At 35.7% G+C, this 26620-nt stretch overlaps 1 protein-coding gene across 23 annotated transcripts in view; it reads left to right on the forward strand.

Annotated features, from left to right (window-relative positions):
- Window positions 1-26620, forward strand: part of SSBP2 (single stranded DNA binding protein 2) — a gene marked incomplete at both ends in the record, with an annotated part of 301811 nt that overhangs the window by 237775 nt on the left and 37416 nt on the right. For 12 of the 23 annotated variants that reach the window (XM_079702671.1, XM_079702665.1, XM_079702658.1 and 9 more), the window contains 3 exons: window positions 14485-14551; window positions 15280-15350; window positions 22502-22569. In XM_079702671.1, the coding sequence (XP_079558797.1) occupies window positions 14485-14551; window positions 15280-15350; window positions 22502-22569 (206 nt within the window). Of the gene's footprint in view, window positions 1-14484; window positions 14552-15279; window positions 15351-22477; window positions 22570-26620 lie in introns of all 23 variants that reach the window. The other 11 variants (XM_079702653.1, XM_079702669.1, XM_079702654.1 and 8 more) reach the window with 4 other exon arrangements.

Raw genomic sequence — 26620 nt, forward strand, 5'->3', positions numbered from 1 at the left:
TAGAGAGTCCCATACAGGATAAATCCAAGGAGAAACACATCAAGACACATATTAATCAAACTATCAAAAATTAAATACAAACAAAAAATATTAAAAGCAGCAAGGGAAAAACAACAAATAACACACAAGGGAATCCCCAGAAAGTTAACAGCTGATCTTTCAGCAGAAACTCTGCAAGCCAGAAGGGAGTGCCAGGACATATTTAAAGTGATGAAGGAGAAAAACCTACAACCAAGATTACTCTACCCAGCAAGGATCTCATTCAGATGTGATGGATAAATTAAAACCTGTACAGACAAGCAAAAGCTGAGAGAGTTCAGCACCACCAAACCAGCTTTACAACAAATGCTAAAGGAACTTCTCTAGGCAGGAAACACAAGAGAAGGAAAAGACTTACAATAATAAACCCAAAACAATTAAGAAAATGGTAATAGGAACATACATATCGATAAGTGCCTTAAATGTAAATGGATTAAATGCTCCAACCAAAAGACATAGACTGGCTGAATGGAAACAAAAACAAGACCCATATATACGCTCTCTACAAGAGACCCACTTCAGACCTAGGGACACATACAGACTGAAAGTGAGGGGATGGAAAAAGATATTCCATGAAAATGGAAATCAAAAGAAAGCTTGAGTAGCAATTCTCATATCAGACAAAATAGACTTTAAAACAAAGACTATTACAAGAGACAAAGAAGGAGACTACATAATGATCAAGGGATCAATGCAAGAAAAAGATATAACAATTGTAAATATTTATGCACCCAACATTGGAGCACAAAAATACATAAGGCAAATGCTAACAGCCATAAAAGGGGAAATCAACAATAACACAATATTAGTAGAGGACTTTAACGCCCCACTTTCACCAATGGACATATCATCCAAAATGAAAATAAATAAGGAAACACAAGCTTTAATTCATACATTAAACAAGATGGACTTAACTGATATTTATACGACATTCCATATAAAAACAACAGACTACACAGTGTTCTCAACTGCTCATGGAACATTCTCCAGGATAGATCATATCTTGGGTCACAAATCAAGCTTTGGTAAATTTAAGAAAACTGAAATCGTATCAAGTATCTTTTCCGACCACAACGCTATGGGACTAGATATCAAAACTGTAAAAAATACAAACACATGGAGACTAAACAATACACTACTTAATAACCAAGAGATCGCTGAAGAAATGAAAGAGGAAGTCAAAAATTACCTACAAAAAAATGACAATGAAAACATGATGACCCAAAACCTATGGGATGCAGCAAAAGCAGTTCTAAGAGGGAAGTTTATAGCACTACAACCCTACCTTAAGAAACATGAAACATCTCAAATAAACAACCTAACCTTACACCTAAAGCAATCAGAGAAAGAAGAACAAAAATTCCCAAAGTTAGCAGAAGGAAAGAAATCATAAAGATCAGATCAGAAATAAATGAAAAAGAAATAAAGGAAACGATAGCAAAGATCAATACAACTAAAAGGTGGTTCTTTGGGAAGATAAACAAAATTGATAAACCATTAGCCAGACTCATCAGGAAAAAAAGGGAGAAGACTCAAATCAATAGAATTAGAAATGAAAAAGGAGAAGTAACAACTGACACTACAGAAATACAAAAGATCATGAGAGATTACTACAAGCAGCTATATGCCAATAAAATGGACAACCAGGAAGAAATGGACAAATTCTTAGAAAGGCACAACCTTCAAGACTGAACCAGGAAGAAATAGAAAATATGAACAGACCAATCCCAAGCACTGAAATTGAAACTGTGATTAAAAATCTTCCAACAAACAAAAGCCCAGGACCAGATGGCTTCACAGGCGAATTCTATCAAACATTTAGAAAAGAGCTAACACCTATCCTTCTCAAACACTTCCAAAATATAGTAGAGGGAGGAACACTCCCAAACTCATTCTACGAGGCCACCATCACCCTGATACCAAAACCAGACAAAGATGTCACAAAGAAAGAAAACTACAGCCCAATATCACTGATGAACACAGATGCAAAAATCCTCAACAAAATACTAGCAAACAGAATCCAACAGCACATTAAAAGGATCATACACCATGATCAAGTGGGGTTTTATCCCAGGAATGCAAGGACTCTTCAATATACGCAAATCAATAAATGTGTTAAACCATATTAAGAAGTTGAAGGAGAAAAACCATATGATCATCTCAATAGATGCAGAGAAAGCTTTCGACAAAATTCAGCACCCATTTATGATAAAAACCCTCCAGAAAGTAGGCATAGAGGGAACTTTCCTCAACATAATAAAGGCCATATTTGACAAACCCACAGCCAACATCGTCCACAATGGTGAAAAACTGAAACCATTTCCACTAAGATCAGGAACAAGAGATGGTTGCCCACTCTCACCACTATTACTCAACATAGCTTTGGAAGTTTTAGCCACAGCCATCAGAAAAGAAAAAGAAATAAAAGGAATCCAAATCGGAAAAGAAGAAGTAAAGCTGACACTGTTTGCAGATGACATGATACTATACATAGTGAATCCTGAAGATGCTACAGGAAAACTACCAGAGCAAATCAATGAATTTGGTAAAGTAGCAGGATACAAAATTAATGCACAGAAATCTCTTGCATTCTTATCCACTAATGATGAAAAACCTGAAAGTGAAATTAAGAAAACACTCCCATTTACCACTGCAACAAAAAGAATAAAATATCTAGGAATAAACCTACCTAAGGAGACAAAAGACCTGTATGCAGAAAATTATAAGACACTGATGAAAGTAATTAAAGATGATACAAATAGATGGAGAGATATACCATGTTCTTGTATTGGTAGAATCAACATTGTCAAAGTGACTGTACTACCCAAAGCATACTACAGATTCAATGCAATCCCTATCAAACTACCAGTGGCATTTTTCACAGAACTACAACAAAAAATTTCACAATTTGTATGGAAACACAAATGACCCCAAATAGCCAAAGCAATCTTGAGAAAAAAAAATGGAGCTGGAGGAATCAGGCTCCCTGACTTCAGACTATATTACAAAGCTACAGTAATCAATACAGTATGGTACTGGCACAAAAACAGAAATATAGATCAATGGAACAGGATAGAAAGCCCAGAGATAAATCCACGTACATATGGTCACCTTATCTTTGATAAAGGAGGCAAGAATATACAGTGGAGAAAAGACAGCCTCTTCAATACGTGGTGCCAAGGAAACTGGACAGCTACATGTAAAAGAATGAAATTAGAACACTCCCTAACACCATACACAAAATAAACTCAAAATGGATTAAAGACCTAAATGTAAGGCCAGACACTATAAACCTCTTAGAGGAAAACAAAGGCAGAATACTCTATGACATAAATCACAGCAAGATCCTTTTTGACCCACCTTCTATGGAAATGGAAATAAAACCAAAAATAAACAAATGGGACCTAATGATACTTAAAAGCTTTTGCACAGCAAAGGAAACCATAAACAAGACCAAAAGACAACCCTCAGAATGGGAGAAAATATTTGCAAATGAAGCAACTGACAAAGGATTAATCTGCAAAATTTACAAGCAGGTCATGCAGCTCAATATCAAAAAAACAAACAGCCCAATCCTAAAATGAGCAGAAGACCTAAACAGACATTTTTCCAAAGAAGATATACAGATTGCCAACAAACACATGGAAGAATGCTCAACATCATTAATCATTAGAGAAATTCAAATCAAAACTACAATGAGATATCATCTCACACCAGTCAGAATGGCCATCATCAAAAAATCTAGAAACAATAAATGCTGGAGAGGGTGTGGAGAAAAGGGAACCCTCTTGCACTGTTGGTGGGAATGTAAATTGATACAGCCACTATGGAGAACAGTATGGAGGTTCCTTAAAAAACTACAAATAGAACTACCATATGACCCAGCAATCCCACTACTGGGCATATACCCTGAGAAAACCATAATTCAAAGAGTCATGTACCAAAATGTTCATTGCAGCTCTATTTACAATAGCCAGGACACGGAAGCAACCTAAGTGTTCATCAACAGATGAATGGATAAAGATGTGGCACATATATACAACTGAATATTACTGAGCCATGAAAAGAAACGAAATTGAGTTATCTGTAGTGAGGTGGATGGACCTAGAGTCTGTCATACGGAGTGAAGTAAGTCAGAAAGTGAAAAACAAATACTGTAAGCTAACACATATATATGGAATCTAAAAAAAAAAAAATGGTCATGAAGAACCTAGGGGCAAGATGGGAATAAAGACACAGACCTACTAGAGAATGAAATTGAGGATACAGGGAGGGGGAAGGGTAAGCTGGGACAAAGTGAGAGAGTGGCATGGACATATATACACTACCAAACGTAAAATAGATAGCTAGTGGGAAGCAGCCGTATAGCACAGGGAGATCAGCTCAGTGCTTTGTGACCATCTAGAGGCGTGGGGTAGGGAGGGTTGGAGGGAGGGAGACATAAGAGGGAAGAGATATGGGGACATATGTATAACTGATTCACTTTGTTATACAGCAGAAACTAACACACCATTGTAAAGCAGTTATACTCCAATAAAGATGTCATAAAGAGAAAAAGAATCTATAAATGCACATAAGAAGCCCTTACCTCCCTTGCATGCCAAGATATTCAGGGAGGCAGGGAGGAGTCACACTGTACTGCCACATAATGGTATTAAAGATAATTATAGATAAAGATAATTTCACTAAAGATAATGAAAGACAGGTTTCTCACTGTTGGAGAAAATACTTACAAACATAAGAAGGAAGAAGACTGAAAATAATCCTGAGGTTTTGGATTGTAATTGGACATGTTCGATTGGTGTTAGAGAGTACGAATTTATGGTATGTGTATGTACCATACACACACACACACCCAGATAGATATAAAATTGGTCATAAACTTATGTATGTACATATATATGTGTGTGCACATATACACATAGATTTTCAAGTGCAGCATTTACTGAGAGAGCCAAAAGGCAATGTACTCACCTAAGAAGGAGCACTTTGAGAACCCAAATCTTGGTGCCTAAATGCTGTCCTCCACTAGAAGGAATCAGGACCCTTTGGAGAAAGGTCTGATTCCAGAGCTAAGCCAGGAAAAGTATGAAACGAACCTGGAACATCTCATACCAGTAAGGAAATGCTCAAAATATGATGGAAATGTTTCAAAAGGACAATAGAGCCAGCTTGAAGAGCCTCCCACTGGCCAGATCTTGCATAGTTTAAATATTAAAATGAATGATGACAGTAAATAGATGATAACTCTTTGATTAGAACAGGAATCCATAAGTGTCAGTGTATCAATCAGTAAGAAGGGAAAGCTGTTCCTTACAATAGAATGCCAACTAGTAAGCATAGAAAGAATGATACACATACAGTGTTTCCATTTGGCAACTGTTATAGTGCTTAGGAGTTGTCAGTGGATGCTAAGGCTGATAAAGGATTGATGAGGAATGGGATATTGACAGTCTTTGAATAACTCTAATATTGAATGTAACCAATTACAAAGGGGAAGAATAATGATCTAGTGTTGTAGGACCTGGAAGACACCAACAGAATGAGATGATAAGGTTAACATCAACAGTAGTGGGATGAGTCAACATCATGTACCCTCTGATGTGATACACTGAGAAGAGTATAGGGCTTCCCTGGTGGCGCAGTGGTTGAGAACCTGCCTGCCAATGCAGGGGACACGGGTTCAAGCCCTGGTCTGGGAAGATCCCACATGCCGCGGAGCAACTAAGCCCGTGAGCCACAACTACTGAGCCTGCGCGTCTGGAGCCTGTGCTCCGCAACAGGAGAGGCCACGATAGTGAGAGGCCCGCGCACCACGATGAAGAGGGGCCCCCAATCGCCGCAACTAGAGAAAGTCCTCGCACAGAAACGAAGACCCAACGCAGCCAGATAAATAAATAAATAAATAAAAATTTTTTAAAAAAAGAAAAGCTTTCCTGAATAATCTAGAATTTCAACATCATCATTAAAAAAAAAAAAGAGACTATAGCATCAGTTCTGCAGTATTCCTAAGAAAGTAAGACCTGAGTCTGGGTCATGAAGAGACATCAGAGGATCATCCTGTAGAATTTAAGACTCATTCTCCAAAACTGTTCAGGCTATGATAGAGAAAGACTAAGGAAAGACCTGGAAGAGCATGAAGAGACATGACAACTAAATGCAACATGTGTTCCATGAGATCCTGGTCCCAGAAAGTAAAAAGAAACATTGTTGAGACAGGTGGCAAAATTTAAATGACATCTGTGTGTTTTGGACGGTAGTGTTATATCAATGGATTTCCTGACTTGAAAAGTTGTGTTGTGATTATGTAGGAGAATATCCTTGCTTAGGGAACTAAACTCTGTGGTACTTAGAAGTGAAGAGACATAATGTCTGCAACTTGCTCTCAAGTGGCAGATATGGTGAAATGTTAACTGTTGGGCAGTCAGTGTCAGGGTATATGGGAATCCTTTGTACTGTCTGTGCAATTTTTCTGTAAGTTTGAAATTTTAAAAAATATATTTTAAAGTGTATAGAAGGAGAATTTATGCCAAACTGGGATTATATGGAAGACTTTTGTTAGGAAATGATCCCCAAACCGAGATCTAAAATATGTCAGAATAAGCACTTGAGGTGTGTGACCTCCTAGAGAGACAAGAAAGTTTAGTTTTAGTTTGTTTTTAGTTTTGTTTTATTTTGCTTTTAGTGGTTGGCATTTAGATTTTGTTGACTGAGTACATGAATTGAAAAAACTGAAAGGAGTTTGGTATAACTGGAAGTTGGAATGTTAGCTTGGCTGTAGCAAGAAATTAGGCTGGAAAGGTAAGCAGGAAATAGGTCATTTAGTAGGAGGTCAATAAATTGACATTGAGTGTGCTTGTAAACAAACAAAAAAATCAAAGGATTACAAAAATGGCTTGAAAAATGGCAGTTCTCTACTGCATCCCAATGATAACAATCAGCAAAACAGTTCTGGTCTGGATAAATAAATTATTTAATATCAAATTTCCTTTGAAATATTTGAAATTTTAAACTAATGAAATAAGATATTCTTGCTTTTAAGGTTAATTAGTGAACCTTTATAGAAATTCTTGCCAGTTGTCAGGATTATGTGTATATATGTATACATACATGCTTCATAGGATCAGTATGTTTAAATCGTTTATAGCTTGGTCCAGCTCTAAGTGCTTCTCAGGTGACTATTAGAAACTTACAATTCATTATGTATCCAGTATTGCACCCCTGCATAAAATAAACCCTATCTGTTAATCGGCACCTTTTTTCAGTTCCAGTTCTCTTTTTCCATTCAGCCAAATTGTTTGAACTTAATTGGAGTATTATTTTTCTAAATAGTTTCTTAGGGAAAATATGACTACCCAAAACAATATTCATTGGCCCCTTGGCATTTCAGTTCTGCTCCTATTATAATCCCCAGTGAGTAAAATAATCTATAGAAATAGCTTACATTTAAGAAGCAAAATTAATTTACCCTTAGTAAATTAATTTCGGGGAAAGGCATTATACATACTTCTCAGGAAGAAATAGGAAAATTTTTGCCTAGATTGTGTTCCCAACAATACCAATTTTCTTTGCCTGAAAATTGGGCAAAGTAGGATCATTTTAAAACTAAGAAATTATACTGGATGTACAGACATATAAAATTCATAAATGAATGTGAAATATAAGAAATCTTGTGTGGACACTGGTGGCAGAGGTACTAGGTACTCATTGACATGAACTGTCCTGGAGGCCGCCATTTTGATGCCAAAATCGGGCCCCACCCAACAGCCTGAAGGCTCCAGAGCTGGGACGTCTCATGCCAAACAACCAACAGGGCAGGAACACAGCCCCACCCGTCAGCACACAGACTGCCTAAAGTCGTCCAGAGCCAACAGCCACCTCTAAACACACCCCTTGACATGACCCTGCCCATCAGAAGGACAAGACCCAGCTGCACCCACCAGTGGGCAGGCAACAGTCTCTCCCACCAGCAAGCCTGCATAAGCCTCTTAGACCAGCCTCGTCCACCAGGGGGCAGACACCAGAGGGAAGAGGAACTATAATTCTGCAGCCTGGGGGATTGCAAACACAGAAAGTTAGACAAAATGAGATGGCAGAGGAATATGTCCCTGATGAAGGAACAAGATAAAACTACAGAACAGCTAAGTGGAGTGGATATAGGAAATCTACCCCAAAATGAATTCAGAGTAATGATGGTAAAGATGATCCAAAATCACAGAAAAAGAATGGAAGCACAGAGCAAGAAGATACAAGAAATGTTAACAAAGAGCTAGAAAATATAAAGAACAAACAGAGATGAACAATACAATAAGTGAAATGAAAAATACACTAGAAGGAATTAATAGCAGAATGAGGCAGAGGAACATATGAGTGAGCTGGAATACAGAATGGTGGAAATCACTGCTGCAGAACAGAATAAAGAAAAAAGAATGAAAAGAAATGAAGGCGGGGAGGAATAGATTGGGCATTTGGGATTGACACACTGCTATATTTAAAATAAAATGCCTTGCCATAAAAAAAAAAATGTAGACAGTCTAAGAGACAGCTAGGACAACATTGAACACACCAACATTCACATTATAGGAGTCCCAGAAGGAGAAGAGAGAGAGAAAGGGCCTGAGGAGATATTTGAGGAGATAATAGCTGAAAATTTCCCTAACATGGGAAAGGAAATAGTCACCCAACTCCAGGAAGCGCAGAGTCCCATAGAGGATAAACCCAAGGAGGAACATGCTGAGACACATATTAATCAAATTGACAAAAATTAAAAACAGAGAAAATATTAAAAGCAACAAGGGAAAAGCAACAAATAACATACAAGGAATCCCCATAAGGTTATCAGCTGATTTTTCAGCAGAAATGCTGCAGGCCAGAAGGGAATAGCACAATGTATTTAAAGTGATGAAAGGGAAAAACCTACAACCAAGAATACTCTACCCAGCAAGGCTGTCCTTCACATTTGATGGAGAACTCAAAAGCTTTACAGACAAGCAAAAGGTAAGAGAATTCAGCACCACCAAACCAGCTGTACAAATACTAAAGGAAATTCTCTAGGTGAAAAAGAAAAGCCCACAACTAGAAACAAGAAAATTATGAATGGGAAAGCTTACCAGTAAAGGCAAACATACAGTAAAGATAGGAAATCATCCACACACAAATATGATATCAAAACCAGCAATCACGAGAAGAGTACAAATGCAGGATATTGGAAATGCATTTGAAATTAAGAGATCATGAACTTAAAACAATCTTGTATATGTATAGACTGCTATATCAAAACCTCAAACCAAAAATCTACAACAGATATACACACAAAAAAGAAAAAGGAATCCAAACACAACATTAAAGATAGTCATCAGATCACAAGAGAAGAGAACAAAAGTGGAAGGGAATAAAAAGACCTACAAAAACAAATCCAAAACAATTAACAAAATGGCAATAAGAACATACATATCAGTAATTACCTTAAATATAAATGGATTAATGCTCCAACCAAAACACACTGACTAGCTGAATGGATACAGAAACAAGACCTGTATATATGCTGTCTATAGGACACCCACTTCAGATCTAGGGACACATACAGAATGAAAGTGAGGGGATGGAAAAAGGTATTCCATGCAAATGGAAATCAAAAGAAAGCTGGAGTCGCAATACTACTTTCAGACAAAGCAGACTTTGAAATAAAGTCTATTACAAGAGACAAAAAAGGACACTACATAATGATCAAGGGATCAATCCAAGAAGAAGATATAACAATTGCAAATATACATACACCCAAAATAGGAGCACCTCAATATATAAGGCAAACACTAATAGCCATAAAAGGAGAAATTGACAGTAACACAATAATAGTGGGGGACTTTAACACCCCCACTTTCATCAATGGATAGATCATCCAGACAGAAAATCAGTAAGGAAATCCAGGCTTTAAATGACACATTAGACCAGATGGACTTAATTGATATTTATGCATCCCATCTGAAAGCAGCAGAATATACATTCTTCTCAAGTGCACATGGAATATTCTCCAGGATAGATCACATGCTGGTCCATAAAGCAAGCCTTGGTAAATTTAAGAAAACTGAACTCATATCAAGCATCTTTTCCAACCACAATGCTATGAGATTAGGAGTCAGCAGCAAGAAAAAAACTGTAAAAATCAAAACACGTGGAAGCTAAACAATGTGCTATCAAACAACCAATGGATCACAGAAGAAATCAAAGAGGACATATAAAAGTACCAAGAGACAAATGAAAACAATACAACAATCCAAAACCTGTGTGACACAGCAAAAGCAATTCTAAGAGGGAAGTTTATAGCAATACAGTCTTAACCTCAGGAAACAAGAAAAACCTCAAATAAACAACCTAAGCTTACAAACAAAATCCAAATTTCCTAGAAGGAAAGAAATATAAAGATCAGATCAGAGGGACTTCCCTGGTGGTGCAGTGGTTAGGAATCCACCGCCAATGCAGGGGACACAGGTTTGATCCCTGGCCCGGGAAGATCCCACATGCCACAGAGCAACTAAGACTGTGCGCCACAACTACTGAGCCTGTGCTCTAGAGCCTGCAAGCCACAACTACTGAGCCCACATGCCACAACTACTGAAGCCTGTGCGCCTAGAGCCCATGTTCTGCAACAAGAGAAGCCACCGCAATGAGAAGCCCATGCACCGCAACAAACAGTAGCCCCTGCTCACCACAACTAGAGAAAGCCCGCGTACAGCAACAAAGACCCAACACAGCCAAAAATAACTAAAATTAATTGAAAAAAAAGATCAGAACAGAAATAGAGACAAAGAAAACAATAGAAAAGATCAATGAAACTAAAAGCTGGTTCTTTGAAAAGTAAACAAAATTGATACACCTTTAGCCAGACTCATCAAGAAAAAAAGGGAGAGGGCTCAAATCAATAAAATAAGAAGTGAAAAAGGAGAAGTTACCACAGACACCACAAAAATACAAAGGATCATAAGAGACTACTGCAAGCAACTATATGCCACTAAAATGCCTAGAAGATTTGGATGAATTCTTAGAAAGGTACAATCTCCCAAAACTGAACCAGGAAGAAACAGAAAATATGAACAGACCAATCACAAGCACTGAAATTGAAACTGATTTAAAAATTCCCAGCAAACAAAAGTCCAGGACCAGAAGGCTTCACAGGCAAATCCTATCAAACATTTAGAGAAGAGTTAACACCTATCCTTCTGAAACTATTGCAGAAAACTGCAGAGGAAGGAACACTTCCAAACTCATTCAGTGAGGCCACCATCACCCTGATACTAAAACCAGACTAAGATACCACAAAAAAAGAAAATGACAGGCCAATATCACTGATGGACCATAGGTGCAAAAAATCCTCAGCAGAATACTAGCAAGCTGAATCCAACAGTACATGAAAAAGATCATACACCATGATCAAATGGGATTTATCCCAGGGATGCAAGGATTTTTCAATATCTGCAAATCTATCAGTGTGATAACCACATCAACAAATTGAAGAATAAAAACCGTATGATCGGACTTCCCTGGTGGCGCAGTGGTTAAGAATCTTCCTGCTGGGCTTCCCTGGTGGCGCAGTGGTTGAGAGTCCACCTGCCGATGCAGGGGATACAGGTTGGTGCCCTGGTCCGGGAAGATCCCACATGCCGCGGAGCAGCTGGGCCCGTGAGCCATGGCCACTGAGCCTGCGTGTCCGGAGCCTGTGCTCCACAACGGGAGAGGCCACAACAGTGAGAGGCCCACGTACCTCAAAAAAAAAAAAAAAAAAATCTGCCTGCCAATGCAGGGGACATGGGTTCAAGCCCTGGTCCGGGAAGATGCCACATGCCGCAGAGCAGCTAAGCCCATGCACCACAACTACTGAGCCTGCACTCTAGAGCCCACAAGCCACAACTACTGAGCCCATGTGCCACAACTACTGAAGCCCACCTAGAGCCCATGCTCTGCAACAAGAGAAGCCACCACAATGAGAAGCCTGCGCACCGCAACGAAGAGTAGCTCCCACTTGACACAACTAGAGAAAAGCCCACGTGCAGCAGTGAAGACCCAATGCAGCCAAAAATAATTAATTAATTAATTAATTAAAACAAGAAACATGATCATCTCAATTGATGCAGAAAAGGCTTTTGACCAAATTCAACACCCGTTTATGATAAAAACTCTCCAGAAAGTGGACATAGAGAAAATATACCACAACATAGTAAAGGTCATATATGACACACCTACAGCTAACATCATACTCAATAGTGAAAAGCTGAAAGCATTTCCTCAAAGATCAGGAGCAAGACAAGGATGTCCCCTCTCAACACTTTTATTCAACATAGTTTTGGAAGTCCTAGCCACTGCAATCAGAGAAGAAGAATAAACAAAAGGAATCCAAGTTGGAAAAGAAGTAAACTGTCACTGTTTGCAGATGACATGATTATATATATAGAACATCCTAAAGATGCTACCAGAAAACTACTAGAGCTCATCAATGAATTCACTAAAGTTGCAGGATATAAAATTAATACACAGAAATCTGTTGCATTTCTATACACTAAAAACAAAAGATCATAAAGAGAAATTAAGGAAATAATCCCATCTACCATCAAATCAAAAAGAATAAAATACCTAGGAATAAACCTATCTAAGGAGGCAAAACACAAACAGATGGAAAGGTATATATGCCATGTTCTTGGATTGGAAGAATCAATGTTGTCAAAATGACTGCACTGCCCAAGGCAACCTATTGATTTGGTGCAATTCCTATCAAATTACCAATGGCATTTTTGCAGATTTAGAACAAAAAATCTTAAAATTTGTACGGAAACCCAAAAGACCCTGAATAGCCAAAGCAACGTTGAGAAAGAAAAGTAGAGGTGGAGGAATCAGGGTTCCTGACTTCAGACTATACTACAAAGCTACAGTAATCAAGACAGTATGGTACTGACACAAAGACAGAAAAATAGATCAATGGAACAGGATAGAAAACAGTCTCTTCAATAAGAGGTGCTGGGAAAACTGGACAGCTACGTGTAAAATAATGAAATTAGAACATTCTCTAACACCATGCATGAAAATAAACTCAAAATGGATTAAAGACCTAGATGTAAGATGGGATACTATAAAACTCTTAAAGGAAAACATAAGCAGAACACTCTTTGACATAAATTGCAGCAAAATCTTTTTGCATCCACCTCCTAGAGTAATGAAAAACAAAAAGAAACAAATGGGACCTAGTTAAACTTAAAACCTTTTGCACAGCAAAGGAAACCATAAACAAAACAAAAAAACAACCCACAGAAAGGGACAAAATCTTTGCAAATGATGTGACCAGCAAGGGATTAATCTCCAAAACATAGAAACAGCTCATGCAGCTCAATATCAAAACAAACAACCAGTCAAAAAAATGGACAGATCTAAATAGACATTTCTCCAAAGAAGACATACGGATGGCCAAGAGGCACATGAAAAGGTTCTAAACATTGCTAATTATTACAGAAATGCACATCAAAACTACAATGAGGTATCACCTCGCATCAGTCAGAATCGCCATCATCAAAAAGTCTACAAACAATAAATGCTGGAGAGGGTGTGGAGAAAATGGAACCCTCCTACACTATTGGTGGGAATGTAAATTGGTACAGCCACTATGGAGAACACTGTGGAGGTTCCTCAAAAAACTAAAAATAGAGCTACTATATGATCCTGCAATCCCACTCCTGAGCATATATCAGGAGAAAACCATACTTAGAAAAGATACATGCACCCCAGTGTTCATTGCAGCACTATTTACAGTAGCCAAGACATGGAAGCAACCTAAACATCCATCAACAGATGAATGGATAAAGAAAATGTGGTACATATATACAGTGGACTCTTACTCAGCCATAAAAAAAGAATGAAATAATGCCATTTGCAACAACATGGATAGACCTAGAGATTCTCATTCTAAGTGAAGTCAGAGAAAGACAAATATCATATGATATTACTTATATGTGGTATCTTAAAAAATGATACAAATTAATTTATTTATAAACAGGAACAGACTCACTGACTTAGAAAACAAACTTATGGTTACCAAAGGGGAATGCTGTGGGGGAGGGATAAATTAGAAGGTTGGGGTTAACATATACACACTACTATATATGATATGATAATCAGCAAGGACCTACTGTGTAGCACAGGGAACTCTACTCAATAATCTTTAACCACCTATATGGGAAAATAATTTGAAAAAGAATAGATACATGTATACTTATAATTAAATCACTTTGCTGCACACCTGAAACTAACACAACATTGTAAATCAAATATATTCCAATAGAAAAAAAAATACATCTTGAAAAAAAAATCTTGTGAAATACTCAGATGCACTCTGTAATTGTTACAGCACATATATTATAAATAGTTACAATATTGCTTTTTATTTTGTTTTACTAAATATGCTAGGCTCTTGGAGGTGTCCCAGGAAGTCAGCCCTTACTTCCCAGTGGAATGGACCCAACTCGACAACAAGGTGACTACTTTAAAGTAAAAGTGAAATTGATGTGCAAAATCTCAAAGGAAATCCTGTATTTTTTAAGGAAGGTTTTATTTGTACAGATATTCCATAATTATATCAGTTGCATTTTTACAGGTAACGTGGCCAAGTAATTATCTTTTTGGCTAACTCTTAATTATGTGTGATAGTGAGGGCAGTGATAACATAAGGAACAGAATAATTAAATACCCAGAATCTGTATTTTAACTAGTAACTTCTAAAACCTCTTGTATAACTTCAAACAAGTGAGACTCAAAGTGATTATATCACTTGTGATCTTCTCTGCCTTTTTCAGATAGAGAGGTTAGTCCACCAGAAAGATAAGCAGGAGGAAAGAGGATGCTATGCAATAAGTAACTTACTTGGTAGTTTAAAAAACCCAATAATCAGAGCTGTTTAGGTACCACAAATATGTATGGCTCTATTATACTATTCCAAGAGGGAAAAAAAAGGAGCAAATGGTGTGAGAGATGTAATTCAACACAGCATAGGAAGAACATTTCAATTTCAAGACATTAATGGAGAGTGTGGGTAGGTAGTGATAAGAGGTAGAAAACTGGCCATGGAAGCCAAGATGAGGTGATGTCAATAACTCAGTCCTTAGTAAATAAGATGTGACACCAGGCAGAGAGGAGGCTATAGCCTCCGGTTTAGCACTCATGCTCATTACATTGCTAATATCGTCATACTTTTTTTCTTTTTAGGACATCCAAATATGGGTGGGCCAATGCAGAGAATGACGCCTCCAAGAGGAATGGTGCCCTTAGGACCACAGGTAAATAAATAATCAGTGCAGGAAGCTAGAGGCTGAGTTTTTTGCCTTCATCTTATACAAACAAACTATATTATTTGCTGGCTTCTAGTATATACATTAAAGGCTTAATAACATGGTTGTTAGGCTCTTGAGAACATATCTATGACATGTCCAAATTGATGTAACAACAAACCATATTTTAACAGGTGCTACACATATGCCTTTGGTACACTGGAGAAAACACATTGTGTAGAAATACATTATAGTAATTATTATTAAAAATGATAGCTATTACCCATTTGTTAGTTATATTGAGGAAATATGAAAAAGTATAGTAATTATTATAAAAGATAACTAAGATAAGTTAAATAAAACCTAGTTGACTGAAATAAATAGAATAAGCAGCATAAAATATATTTCTAAATCTTTTAAAGAATGCCATTGACTATTATATACTACCATATTTCTTTACAGAATATGAAAGCAATAGAGAACCATTTAGAAATAAACATTAAAATGGGTCTTACTGAACACGCATAATACTATCAGTATACATTAGATGTTAGCCTACTTCTATATCAAAATTTCCCAGAAGTATACACCAAGATTGAACCTATTCAGCTATTGATGACATTTTTAAGTATGCTGCTCCAGGATATCACTTATTTTAGCTAAAACATCCCTCTGTCTCTCTTGGGAAAACTGCATGGGGTAGAAACTAATTTTGTAATGTTATATTTCAAAGAAACTAATCCAGAATTCAGAATTTTAAATTTCTTCCTCAAAGGTCAGAGGTTAGTGTATCATAACATTAGTTAAAAGAATGAATTGATTTACTTTCTTTATTCTTTCCAAGAACAGACTTTATAAGTGACAGTTTTAGGAGCTTGTTTCATGTATCTGCTTTAAAAATGTTAAGTATTTTGTTGTGTACCCAAAGGAGTCAGAGAATTAAGAATCTAACACCCATTGGTCTTAAGTTTTTTTCAGCTTAAGACCAATGTAGTGAAGAGGGATAGTAGTTATCTATTGGAATAATTGAATTCCTAGAAGAAATATATATAATTTGATTCTCAGGTAAATGTGACTTAGACCAAGGAGTTTCTGCCAACATGTAATAATATACAGTTGACCCTTGAATAACATGGGAGTTAGGGGCACCAAACCACTGCGCATTCAAAAATCCATGTATAACTTTTGACTCCCTAAAACTTAACTAATAGCCTACTGTTAACTGGAAACCTTACCGATAACATACATAGTCAATTAACACATGTTTTATATATTGTATGTATTATATACTGTATTCTTACAATAAGGTAAGCTAGAGAAAAGAAAATGTTATTACAGAACTCATAAGAAAATACATTTATAGTACTGCACTATATTTTTCAATACCATAAGTTTATACCATCTGTTTATAAGATGAATCATCTGTCAGTATCTTCATCAATGTTGTCTTAAATGATACAAAACACTGTAGATATTACATATATTTCTAACATGGGACATCAAAAATGAAAAGATCATGTGAAAAAAATTCCTGTTTATTTACAGGTATAACAATTCATGCATTGATAACAAAGAAGCAGCAATATGATAGCTTTATGGTAAACTAGCATAATAATCAATGACTGCTTCATCGTAGCCTATCCTATACACTAATGAATGAATGATTATAACATTTTTATGGCATACAGTATTACAGTCATATTCACAATACAGTATTGTAAACATTGTTACATTTTTTTAAACCACTTACATGTGATGATAGGCTGATACATAGTTTCTCCAGTTGGGGTTGGGGTGGGGGGATGTGGAGAGAGGGAGAGAGAGAGAGAGGCACATACTGTATAGTAATGTAGTTCTTTGAAAGCAAAATTTTAAAACAGTAAGAAAACACATTATTAATTTTATATTACATACCACGCCCCTTATGCTTATATAAGGATAGACTTATGTCTACATGTATTTTATGCGTTCATGACATACCTAACTTTTTCTTAATTTTTTAGATATTTCTAGGCTATATGGTTCATCTGCAAGTTTTTTCAAATTGTCACAAATCTACAAAAAATTTTCCAATAGTATATTTATTGAAAAAAATCCACGTATAAGTGGACTGGAACAATTCAAACCCATGTTGTTCAAGGGTCAACTGTATATATAAACTGTATTGGGACATGAAGCACAAATTTTTCAGAGATACCATATTACATGATAAGAAAAAGTGTTATGTAAATATTTGTGGGATCCTCAAAGTCAGAAAAAACCCATTTCTTTTATTTAGGCTCAGTCATTTTCTATGTATTTTCTTAAGATCGTATAAAACCCTAATTTAGATATTTAAGTTATTTTTTCCTATTTCTACTCATGTTAGGGATGATTTTTATGACCAACCACCATTAATCTATTAATGGCAGTTAGAATTTATGAGATCTGTAGGATATTTTACTGACTGAATATATCTTTTAGTCTTTAATGAGCTAAGCCAACCAGTTTAGCTATATACAACTTGAAGAATTTTTTTCCTCAAAAGATTTTCATAACAGATGCATTTTAAATATACATCAAAAGTTGATGCCTGTAATTTATTCTTCATTCAGTTCTCTTACTTTTCAGCTAGCTGCTCTTTGAATTTTTGTCATTCCAGACCAATATTTTCAATACTTTTAAAAATTAGAGTCTGATTTGAGTCTGTTTTGCAGCGTTTGAAAGGTGAACCAATGCTCACCTAAGCTGTATGAATACTTAGATCTCATTTGAAAATGCAGAAGTAAAAAGCATATTGGTCTTTATATTTTATAAATATCTAGCCAAATATGTATGTGTTTTGTGTTATAAGTAAATTATGACACAAAGTAAGAAAACATTTCTGGGGAGTAATCGCTTATTGAAGAGTTTAACTAAGTTTATCATATAAGTATGAATTCTTTTCATTTTCAAACCCAAAGAGAGTAGTTTATTTCTTCCATTTGGATTACTATCATTGCTATCTATTTCTTTATAATTTGGAGGAAGTAAAGTGTTTTGGTATGAATCTACCTCAGAAACCAGAAATACCTACAACGACTTTTAAAATCACAGTATATACGTATACAAGGTTAAAGGAAATTACTTATAAATATCATATACTTAAATGAAAATAGGAATCATATTCGTATGAATGGTAAAATAGGTAAAAAGTGAAGTAGAATTAAGGGATTCTTGTAAGGTATTTACTCATAACACCTGGTATATGTAACATATGGATTATAAACTGTGAGCTTTATAATAAAAGTTAGCTGTGTTTCTTAAAAGATAGTAGAAAAACAACTCTCATGACACACATTTAATCCTATGGATGCTACTCAAGAACAGAATGTGTCTGCTTTTTTTGTATCTGAATTATAGAAACAGTCTTTGGAATATTGTTTCTAGCTTTATGCAAAACATACCTCCTTTGTATCATAGATATTATTTCCACAATTTTTTCAGCTTAAGACCAATGTGGTGAAGAGGGACAGTAGTTATCTATTGGAATAATTGAATTCCTAGAAGAAATATATATAATTTGATTCTCAGACAATGCTGATGTAGGCAAAGTGCACACCTAGAACATAGTAAATATGTGATTAAAACCTACTGCATGGATGAAGAAATAAAACTTTGCTCCAAATCCTGGCATATTTTTTCCACCCCTTAGTCTATTTTAAATCTATGTTCAGTAGTAATACATGATTTTTAGATTGATATCAGTATCCTTTCAATAGAAAAGCAGAATTATCTGCTTAATCAAGAAAAATGTCTTCCCTAATGCTATATTTGAAGTAATTTTTCTACTTGGTTTTTATAATAAGGTATACTTAGCTTGTCTGTGTTCTTAGGCTCAGCAGGTACCATATGATTAACAGAAAAATTTAACAAGACTGTCCAACTAGTTCTAATTCCTCTAGAAATCTGAAGGATAAATGAGCTATATACAAGTACGAACATATCATGATTTCCAAATCAAATACTTGGGGTGGAGAAATAGTGAGATGGAAATATATGATAGGCTCTCATGTAAAGAGAGAGTAAACTAATTCTGTATTTTCAATTCTAAGATGGGAAGTGGAATTTAGCTCAGTATGGGGAAGAACTTTCTAGAAATTAAACTGCCCAATCATGGAAAAACTCTTTATAAACTTTCCAAGCAGAGTCTGAACAGCCCTTTTGTCAGGAGTGTTGCGTTGGGAGAGAGATTAAACCAGATGGAATTGTATAGTTGCCATCAGCTTTAAAATTCAGTGATTCGAAATTAGCTCTCCACATTCTGCCTTTGTTACCAGTTAGAAAGCTAGTTGTTATTCTTTCTTATCTTCCTGTTCTCTATATGCTTCAGATTCTTCACAAAATGAAAATATTTTGTAAGTCTATCAAAATATGTGTTGGATAATTTCTTACTCATTTCCTATGACACTTGTGCACTGTCATACTTGAGCACTGGATGCACAAAGATGAGTAAAACAGACTCTACCTTCAGGTACTTATTCTTTAGCAGGAGATGCAGATACATAAAGAAAAACTATTAGGCAGTAGGAAAAAAGTCAAGAAAAGAAATATGTGTACTCTGTCAGGGAGTCACTATGTCACAGCATGTTAGGGTTGAGGGATCAAGGGAAAATGAGAAGACTCATTTAAGTCAGTCCCTTATTAACAGTGATAAGAGTTAGCAGCTACAGTTTTTGAGCACCAGGTATCATGCTTTTAATGCACCAAAGCACTTTAATATGCGTTTTGTATAATTTCATTTTTCCTCCAACAAGCTTATAAGAGAGATGATATTTTCACTTTACAGATAAGGAAATTAAGGTTGAGCAGATCATTGGGAGAATCATTGGCCCACAATCACACATATAGAAAGAGGAGCAGAGGAAATAGGGCAGGGGCAAGAGAGATTCAAACCAGTATCTTTCCATGTCCAGAGCTAGAAGGAAAACTAACGTTTTCCTTGATAAAACACAGACCACCTAAGATCAAAAATGAGGAACAACCTTTTGTGTGAAGAATTTCTATTATACTCTGCCATTCAGATTTTGTTCCCAGTGACTAACTTTCTTCTCAGAGACTCCTTGGTAATACTGCTGCTGCCACCCCCATGCTTGTTCCAGAGGTTAACAGAAATAGCTATCTCTTTAACCAGTGACTCAAGTGTGGATAGACACCATTCTCTTATCCCACAGCATACACAATTGAGATGTTTAAATAAGATTTCTTGAAAGTAAAAGTAAATAAAAAATGAGAAGAGCATGTAATTAGGTAATTTATTTACAAACTGTGGCTTACTCTCTGGAGTTAACAGACCTTCTCTCATTGAATATTTCCTTGTCATCTTAGCACCTACTACACAGAAGGCCATAGCAGATAAGTTATCATGAGTGTAAAAGCATACTGCATGTTTCTGAACCACAAGAAATTCAGCAGTCTGGAGGGTATAGTTGGGAGTAGGGGAAGAAGGTAAATATTATAGGAAATGGGGGCAGGAAATATAGGCTAGGGCTGATCTGTAAATAACACCATAGACCCATGCTGAAGTACAGACTTTATTTGATAGGCAGTGTGGGGCATCATGGCTTTTAAGTGACATAAATAGGACTGAGTTTAAGAAGCACAGTTCTGGAGGCAGTATGGAGAATAGATGGGGAGGGGGAGAGGCTAAGTCAGAAAGACCAACTAGGACAGTACAGTAGTCTCAGTAAATGACAGAGATGAGTGATACGAAGGAGAGCAGTATTTCAAGAGCTATTTCACAGGTAGAATTAATAGACTTTGGTAACTGACTGGATATGGAAATTGAAATAAAAGGAAGAAATATCAGGGAGCTCTCAGAGGTTCTTAGCCTGGACTGCTGCATAGAAGGTGACGCCACAGAACTGACCGAGGAAGGCAATATAAAGAACACAGCTGTGAGAAGATAAAATTGAGGTTACTTTTAGGTATGTTGAGTGTGAAATGGTATCCAGATAGAAACAGCTGATACGAAGTTCAACATATGAGTTGTCTAAGAGCTTAGGAGAGACATCATGACAAAATAGATTTGAGATTCCTAACATATAAATAATTGTTGAACTAATGGTAGCAGGTAAGATTACCCGTAAATGTGTATTTATTTAAAAGAATGCTTTGGCTAGAACTTGGCGAAAAGCAACATTTTTAAGAGCTAGCAAAACAAAAGGAGCCAGCAAAGGAGATTCAAGAAGAGTGGTCAGAAATGTTGGAGGGGGGCTTCCCTGGTGGCACAGTGGTTGAGAGTCCACCTGCCGATGCAGGGGACACAGGTTCGTGCCCCAGTCTGGAAAGATCCCATGTGCTGCGGAGCAGCTAGGCCCGTGAGCCATGGCCGCTGAGCCTGCGCGTCCGGAGCCTGTGCTCCACGACAAGAAATGTTGGAGGAATAGGTGGTGTCAGAAAACCAAGCATGAAAGTAGTTGATGATGTCAAAATATATTAATATAATAATGTTAAAAGTAGTCTTTTAGCCCTTGTGGAAACTAAACTAAGCTAAGCTGATATGCATGTTAAAACATTAAAATGTTTTTATCCTTTGAATGCACATAATAGATATTGACAGAAGCCTGTTGAGTCATATAATTCATGCATACATATTTGAAGTATACTTTAGTATTCATATATTTTTGTGTATCTGTATATTTGTACATTTCTCTCTTGGATATATTATTTTGTGAACAGAAGTTTGTATTCCACTTTCTTATGCTGGATTCACCTCTTTGTTTTCAGACTTTATGTAATTTTTCTGAGTCAGACAATTTCAAACATGTTGACTAAGTCCTTTCTTTAAAAACAGAGTTCGGGATGTATGAAATGTTTTGTTTGAAAAAGTTCACTGTTGTACAGATATCAGGAAATTAATAAAGATATGTTGAATATTATAATTGCAACTATACCTTAATCACTTAACATGCTCCAATGATTGTACATATTCACGTAGTTTTTAAAAGACACAAACCAAAGTAATTGTTAAAATAGAAGCAAAAGTACAAGAGTGGACCCTTCTGAGAATGAATTGCACAGGCCTTATCCCATCAGGAGTTATGTAGGGAAATCATTAACCTGCTCTCCTTTCTTTCCCCCCTCCTCTTTGGTTTTGTTTTTTTGTTTTGTGGTAGTCTGACCCTTGGTTATCATTACAGAACTATGGAGGTGCAATGAGACCCCCACTGAATGCTTTAGGTGGCCCTGGAATGCCTGGAATGAACATGTAAGCAAAATGCTATATTATCCTGTAAAGTGTTCTCTTTTCTGTCTTCTAAAGTCACACCAATTTGTAACACAATTTAAGCTCAATTTCTGTGTAGTATAAAATGAAACTGTAGTATAAATGAACTAAACATGAGCTGTAGCATTTGCTTCATTTTCACAACATATTCTCCATGTTTTTCTTCCTTCCCTTGCAACCCTTAATTTTTTTCCATTTTCAAATGCCACAAATGCCAACTTTTAGCCTGATTTTCATGTTTATCATAAAAATGAGTCTTTTATAAATAAGCACATAATATTTATGTAGTCCATACAAAAGTATGAAGAGATGATGACACCAGGACCATGACTTGACTTTACAGAAGGAGACAATGGAATATCGTTCATTTTAACGCATATAGCGTGATTCCTATGAGTTTTAAATTCTTATAAATATATATATGTCTTTACTTTTGCTTTGTTGGGACCATTGTTAAACCAGGAAGAAGTCTCTCTGGTAGTTTCTTCTTTATTAAAGAACTTTCCATAGTATACTTTCTTTTGAAAATTCAAAATATACTTAGGGAGTAAACTAACAGTTTTTTTTTGTTTTTTTACTGAAAGGGCCTTTCAAGCCCAAAGAGAGTAGTTGCTTCTATCAGCCAATATAATGCAATTTGTTAAGGAATTTTTATTTATTTTTCATTATCTTACTTGCCCTCAAAGTTCCATATACACCCAGAACTTGTGAATGACTTTCATTAATTAATTAGAGGATCCAATTCCATGGTGTAGCCTAAAGAAAATTTATCAGAAATAATGAAAGAGCTCTATATAGGGTTCTGGGTAGTCTCCTCTAATATATTTCCCATTAGTCCATGTTTTGGTTACTTATCTATCAAATTAAACAACTCTGCCATCATTTAATAGCATTGAATATATACTGAGGTGAGCTCTTTTGATGTACATAGGGATTTGTTTAAGTTTCTGGAACCATTTTCATGGAAAGCAGTTTTGCCTAAAATAGAAAATAGGTTAATAGGTGGATACCAGCCAGGCTCAAAACTAACAGAACAAGGGGAAAAAGTAGGTCAAATTTTCCTATCATGTCTTCTTACTTTTAAAGTAAAAGTGGATAGATGTGAAGTCTGACTTTTCTTAAATTCCTCAAAGGTTTAGGCTTATTAATGGTTTCTACAAAAAGGAGTGATATCTTGTGCTTATATCAAAAGCTGAAACTCTTAACAATAGGATTTAGATACATATAAAATTTACCTACCTAAGATTCTGACTTTAAAATGGAATGCCTTTTAAAGAATAATTTTGAATACAATATATAGATGTAAGGAATATACATTTTGAATGCTATGATCAACCCACAATTCTCTTTAAATGTTAAGAATGTATCTAATATCTTGTAGTGATGTGATCGACTTTAGATCAACGCAGTTTTGCTAATATAGAGGAAAGTTATTCTCATGTGACTACTGAGAGACTCAAATAGCTGCTTAAAATTGTCTCATTCCTTTCTCACATACATTTAAACAGATACATAAGGGTACATTTAATTCCCTAGACTATGGAGACTAAAAGTATGGCTGAAAATTTCAAATGATTATTTTTGTTCATATTTGGGTTTCTCATTTAAATATACCCAGATATTTTAAAATATTTTTATTACATAATATTTTACTATTTATATAATATCTGGTTTTTAAAGAGCCTTTAAGCTTTACAGGCTCAAATTTCCATTATTTGTTACTGTTGACTGTTATTTGGAGTCTTATACCATTTTCAGTTTTCTATAAATTAGGATTCAAGGACAATGAAATCACAAATATTTCTCTCTAACAGGGAAAGTTCTTAAGTATGGAAGGTCCAACGAGAGAGACTCATTCTCTTATTGATATTGGCCCCAAGAAAGCAAAAGTGAATTTAATAATAAAACATATTATTGTCTCCATTGTACTCAATAGAGTAAATTTTATTGAAATTCACTTCATAATTTATTATTGTTAAAACAAACTAAATCTTACTGTATTGTGGCAAGTAAGTATTTCTAACTGGAATTATGGCTTCCTTCATGTCACTGTTTTACATGTTGGCTAACTTAAAATTAAAGGAAAAGTCATTAGAATAGTGTTACCTTAGGCTATGTTTTTAAGAGTCTAAGATATTTGTGTGTTGGGATCAGGAGGGATCTACTGGAGTAACATATCTGGATGAGGTTTCTTTAGCTTGTCACTTTTTATTATTTGACACCAAAGTATAATGACAGTAAAGAATACCAAACCCCGGTCATTAAAGTAACTAAATACCATAGTCTAACTGCAGCTTTCTCTCTTACATTGACACCAAACCATTTAGAACAAAATTCTGATAATTTTATTGTTAAAAAAATATTGGTGACCTCTAAAGAAAATAGTTATTCTGATATGATTTTTACATTTCCATGCTCCAAACTCAGGATAAATCATATGTAGTGTCACCTAAAATTAAAATAATAGTATACTTTTAATGTTTATATAACTAGTATTATATATTTAGAAAAAAATTTTGGTATTAATTTCAGTAGTTTAAAGTAGAATTTACAGGGCTTCCCTGGTGGCGCAGTGGTTGAGAGTCCACCTGCCGATGCAGGGGACGCGGGTTCGTGCCCCGGTCCGGGAAGATCCCGCATGCCGCGGAGCGGCTGGGCCCGTGAGCCATGGCTGCTGAGCCTGTGCTCCGCAACGGGAGAGGCCACGGCAGTGAGAGGCCCGTGTACCACAAAAAAAAAAAAAAAAAAAAAAAAAAAAGTAGAATTTACAAACAAGAGCCACAATGTAAATGTTTTCAAATGCATCATAGATTATTTTTTAAAGAAAACTATATTTCTAAATAAACTACATTTTTACAAATTTCAAAAGAGTGTAGGATTCAGTATTAAAATATTTCTAATTCAACTTTGTATACCTTGCTATTTTATAGAAACTAAGAGGACAAATAATTTCAAAGGATCTAGACTTTCTTGTTCTAAGTCACATCCTATAGAATTATAAAGTTTGTATAGTTATTATCTCGAAATGGCTGAATTAAAGAAGAAAAGAGAATTTTTCTCTTTGGTAGTCATGGTTGCCTTGATTTAATCATATCCATACACCCTTACCAAAAATTAAAGACTTCTTTTTTTTTTTTTTTTTTTTTTTTTTTTTTTTTTTTGTGGTACGCGGGCCTCTCACTGTTGTGGCCTCTCCCGTTGCGGAGCACAGGCTCCGGATGCGCAGGCTCAGCAGCCATGGCTCACGGGCCCAGCCGCTCCGCGGCATATGGGATCCTCCCAGACCGGGGCACGAACCCGTATCCCCTGCATCGGCAGGCGGACTCTCAACCACTGCGCCACCAGGGAGGCCCAAAGACTTCTTTTAAATTTCATTTTTCTCTTTATTTTTAAATGAGGCTAACCTGATTCTACTTCAAACTATACTTATGTAGAAATGTACATTCAAAATAATGCCTGTGTTATAGTTTGTAGATTACTCTCTTGATAATACTTATGGCCCTCAAAAGGAGTAGGAATTACCACACTTAAGAAGTTGTTCTAATAGAACTACTCACTACTATAACACCCACTTTATTTAGCGGTATTTGCAAAACTGAAAATGTTTTCAAACACAATGGTAATGGTGGGGGAAATTTAGCTTATTCAAATGAATTAACATTTAACCCATTACATTAAAATGTAATTTAATATGAAATACATGGTGAGCTGAGATTAGATTAGTATTTATCAAACGATTGAAATGCATAAAAGGTATTTTATGGTTCTTAGAATAAATTTAACATTTCATTTAACTTCATCTTATTTAATTTGTATTTATTTACTTAAGTAAAATGTTTAATTATTTTAACATTTAGTTTAGCGCATTAATTTAACATTAAACAAATTTTTAACTAATAAAATTATTTTATATTTAATATCTCTTATTCATACAGTCCTTGTTTAAACATAATATTTCAAAATATGATTGTCTGCATGTTGTTGCATACAAATTTTTGCCATGATTTGGATATATAGTATATTTTTATGTTGT

Source organism: Hyperoodon ampullatus (genome assembly GCF_949752795.1).
Source record: "Hyperoodon ampullatus genome assembly, chromosome: 4".
Taxonomy (NCBI): Eukaryota; Metazoa; Chordata; class Mammalia; order Artiodactyla; family Ziphiidae; genus Hyperoodon; species Hyperoodon ampullatus.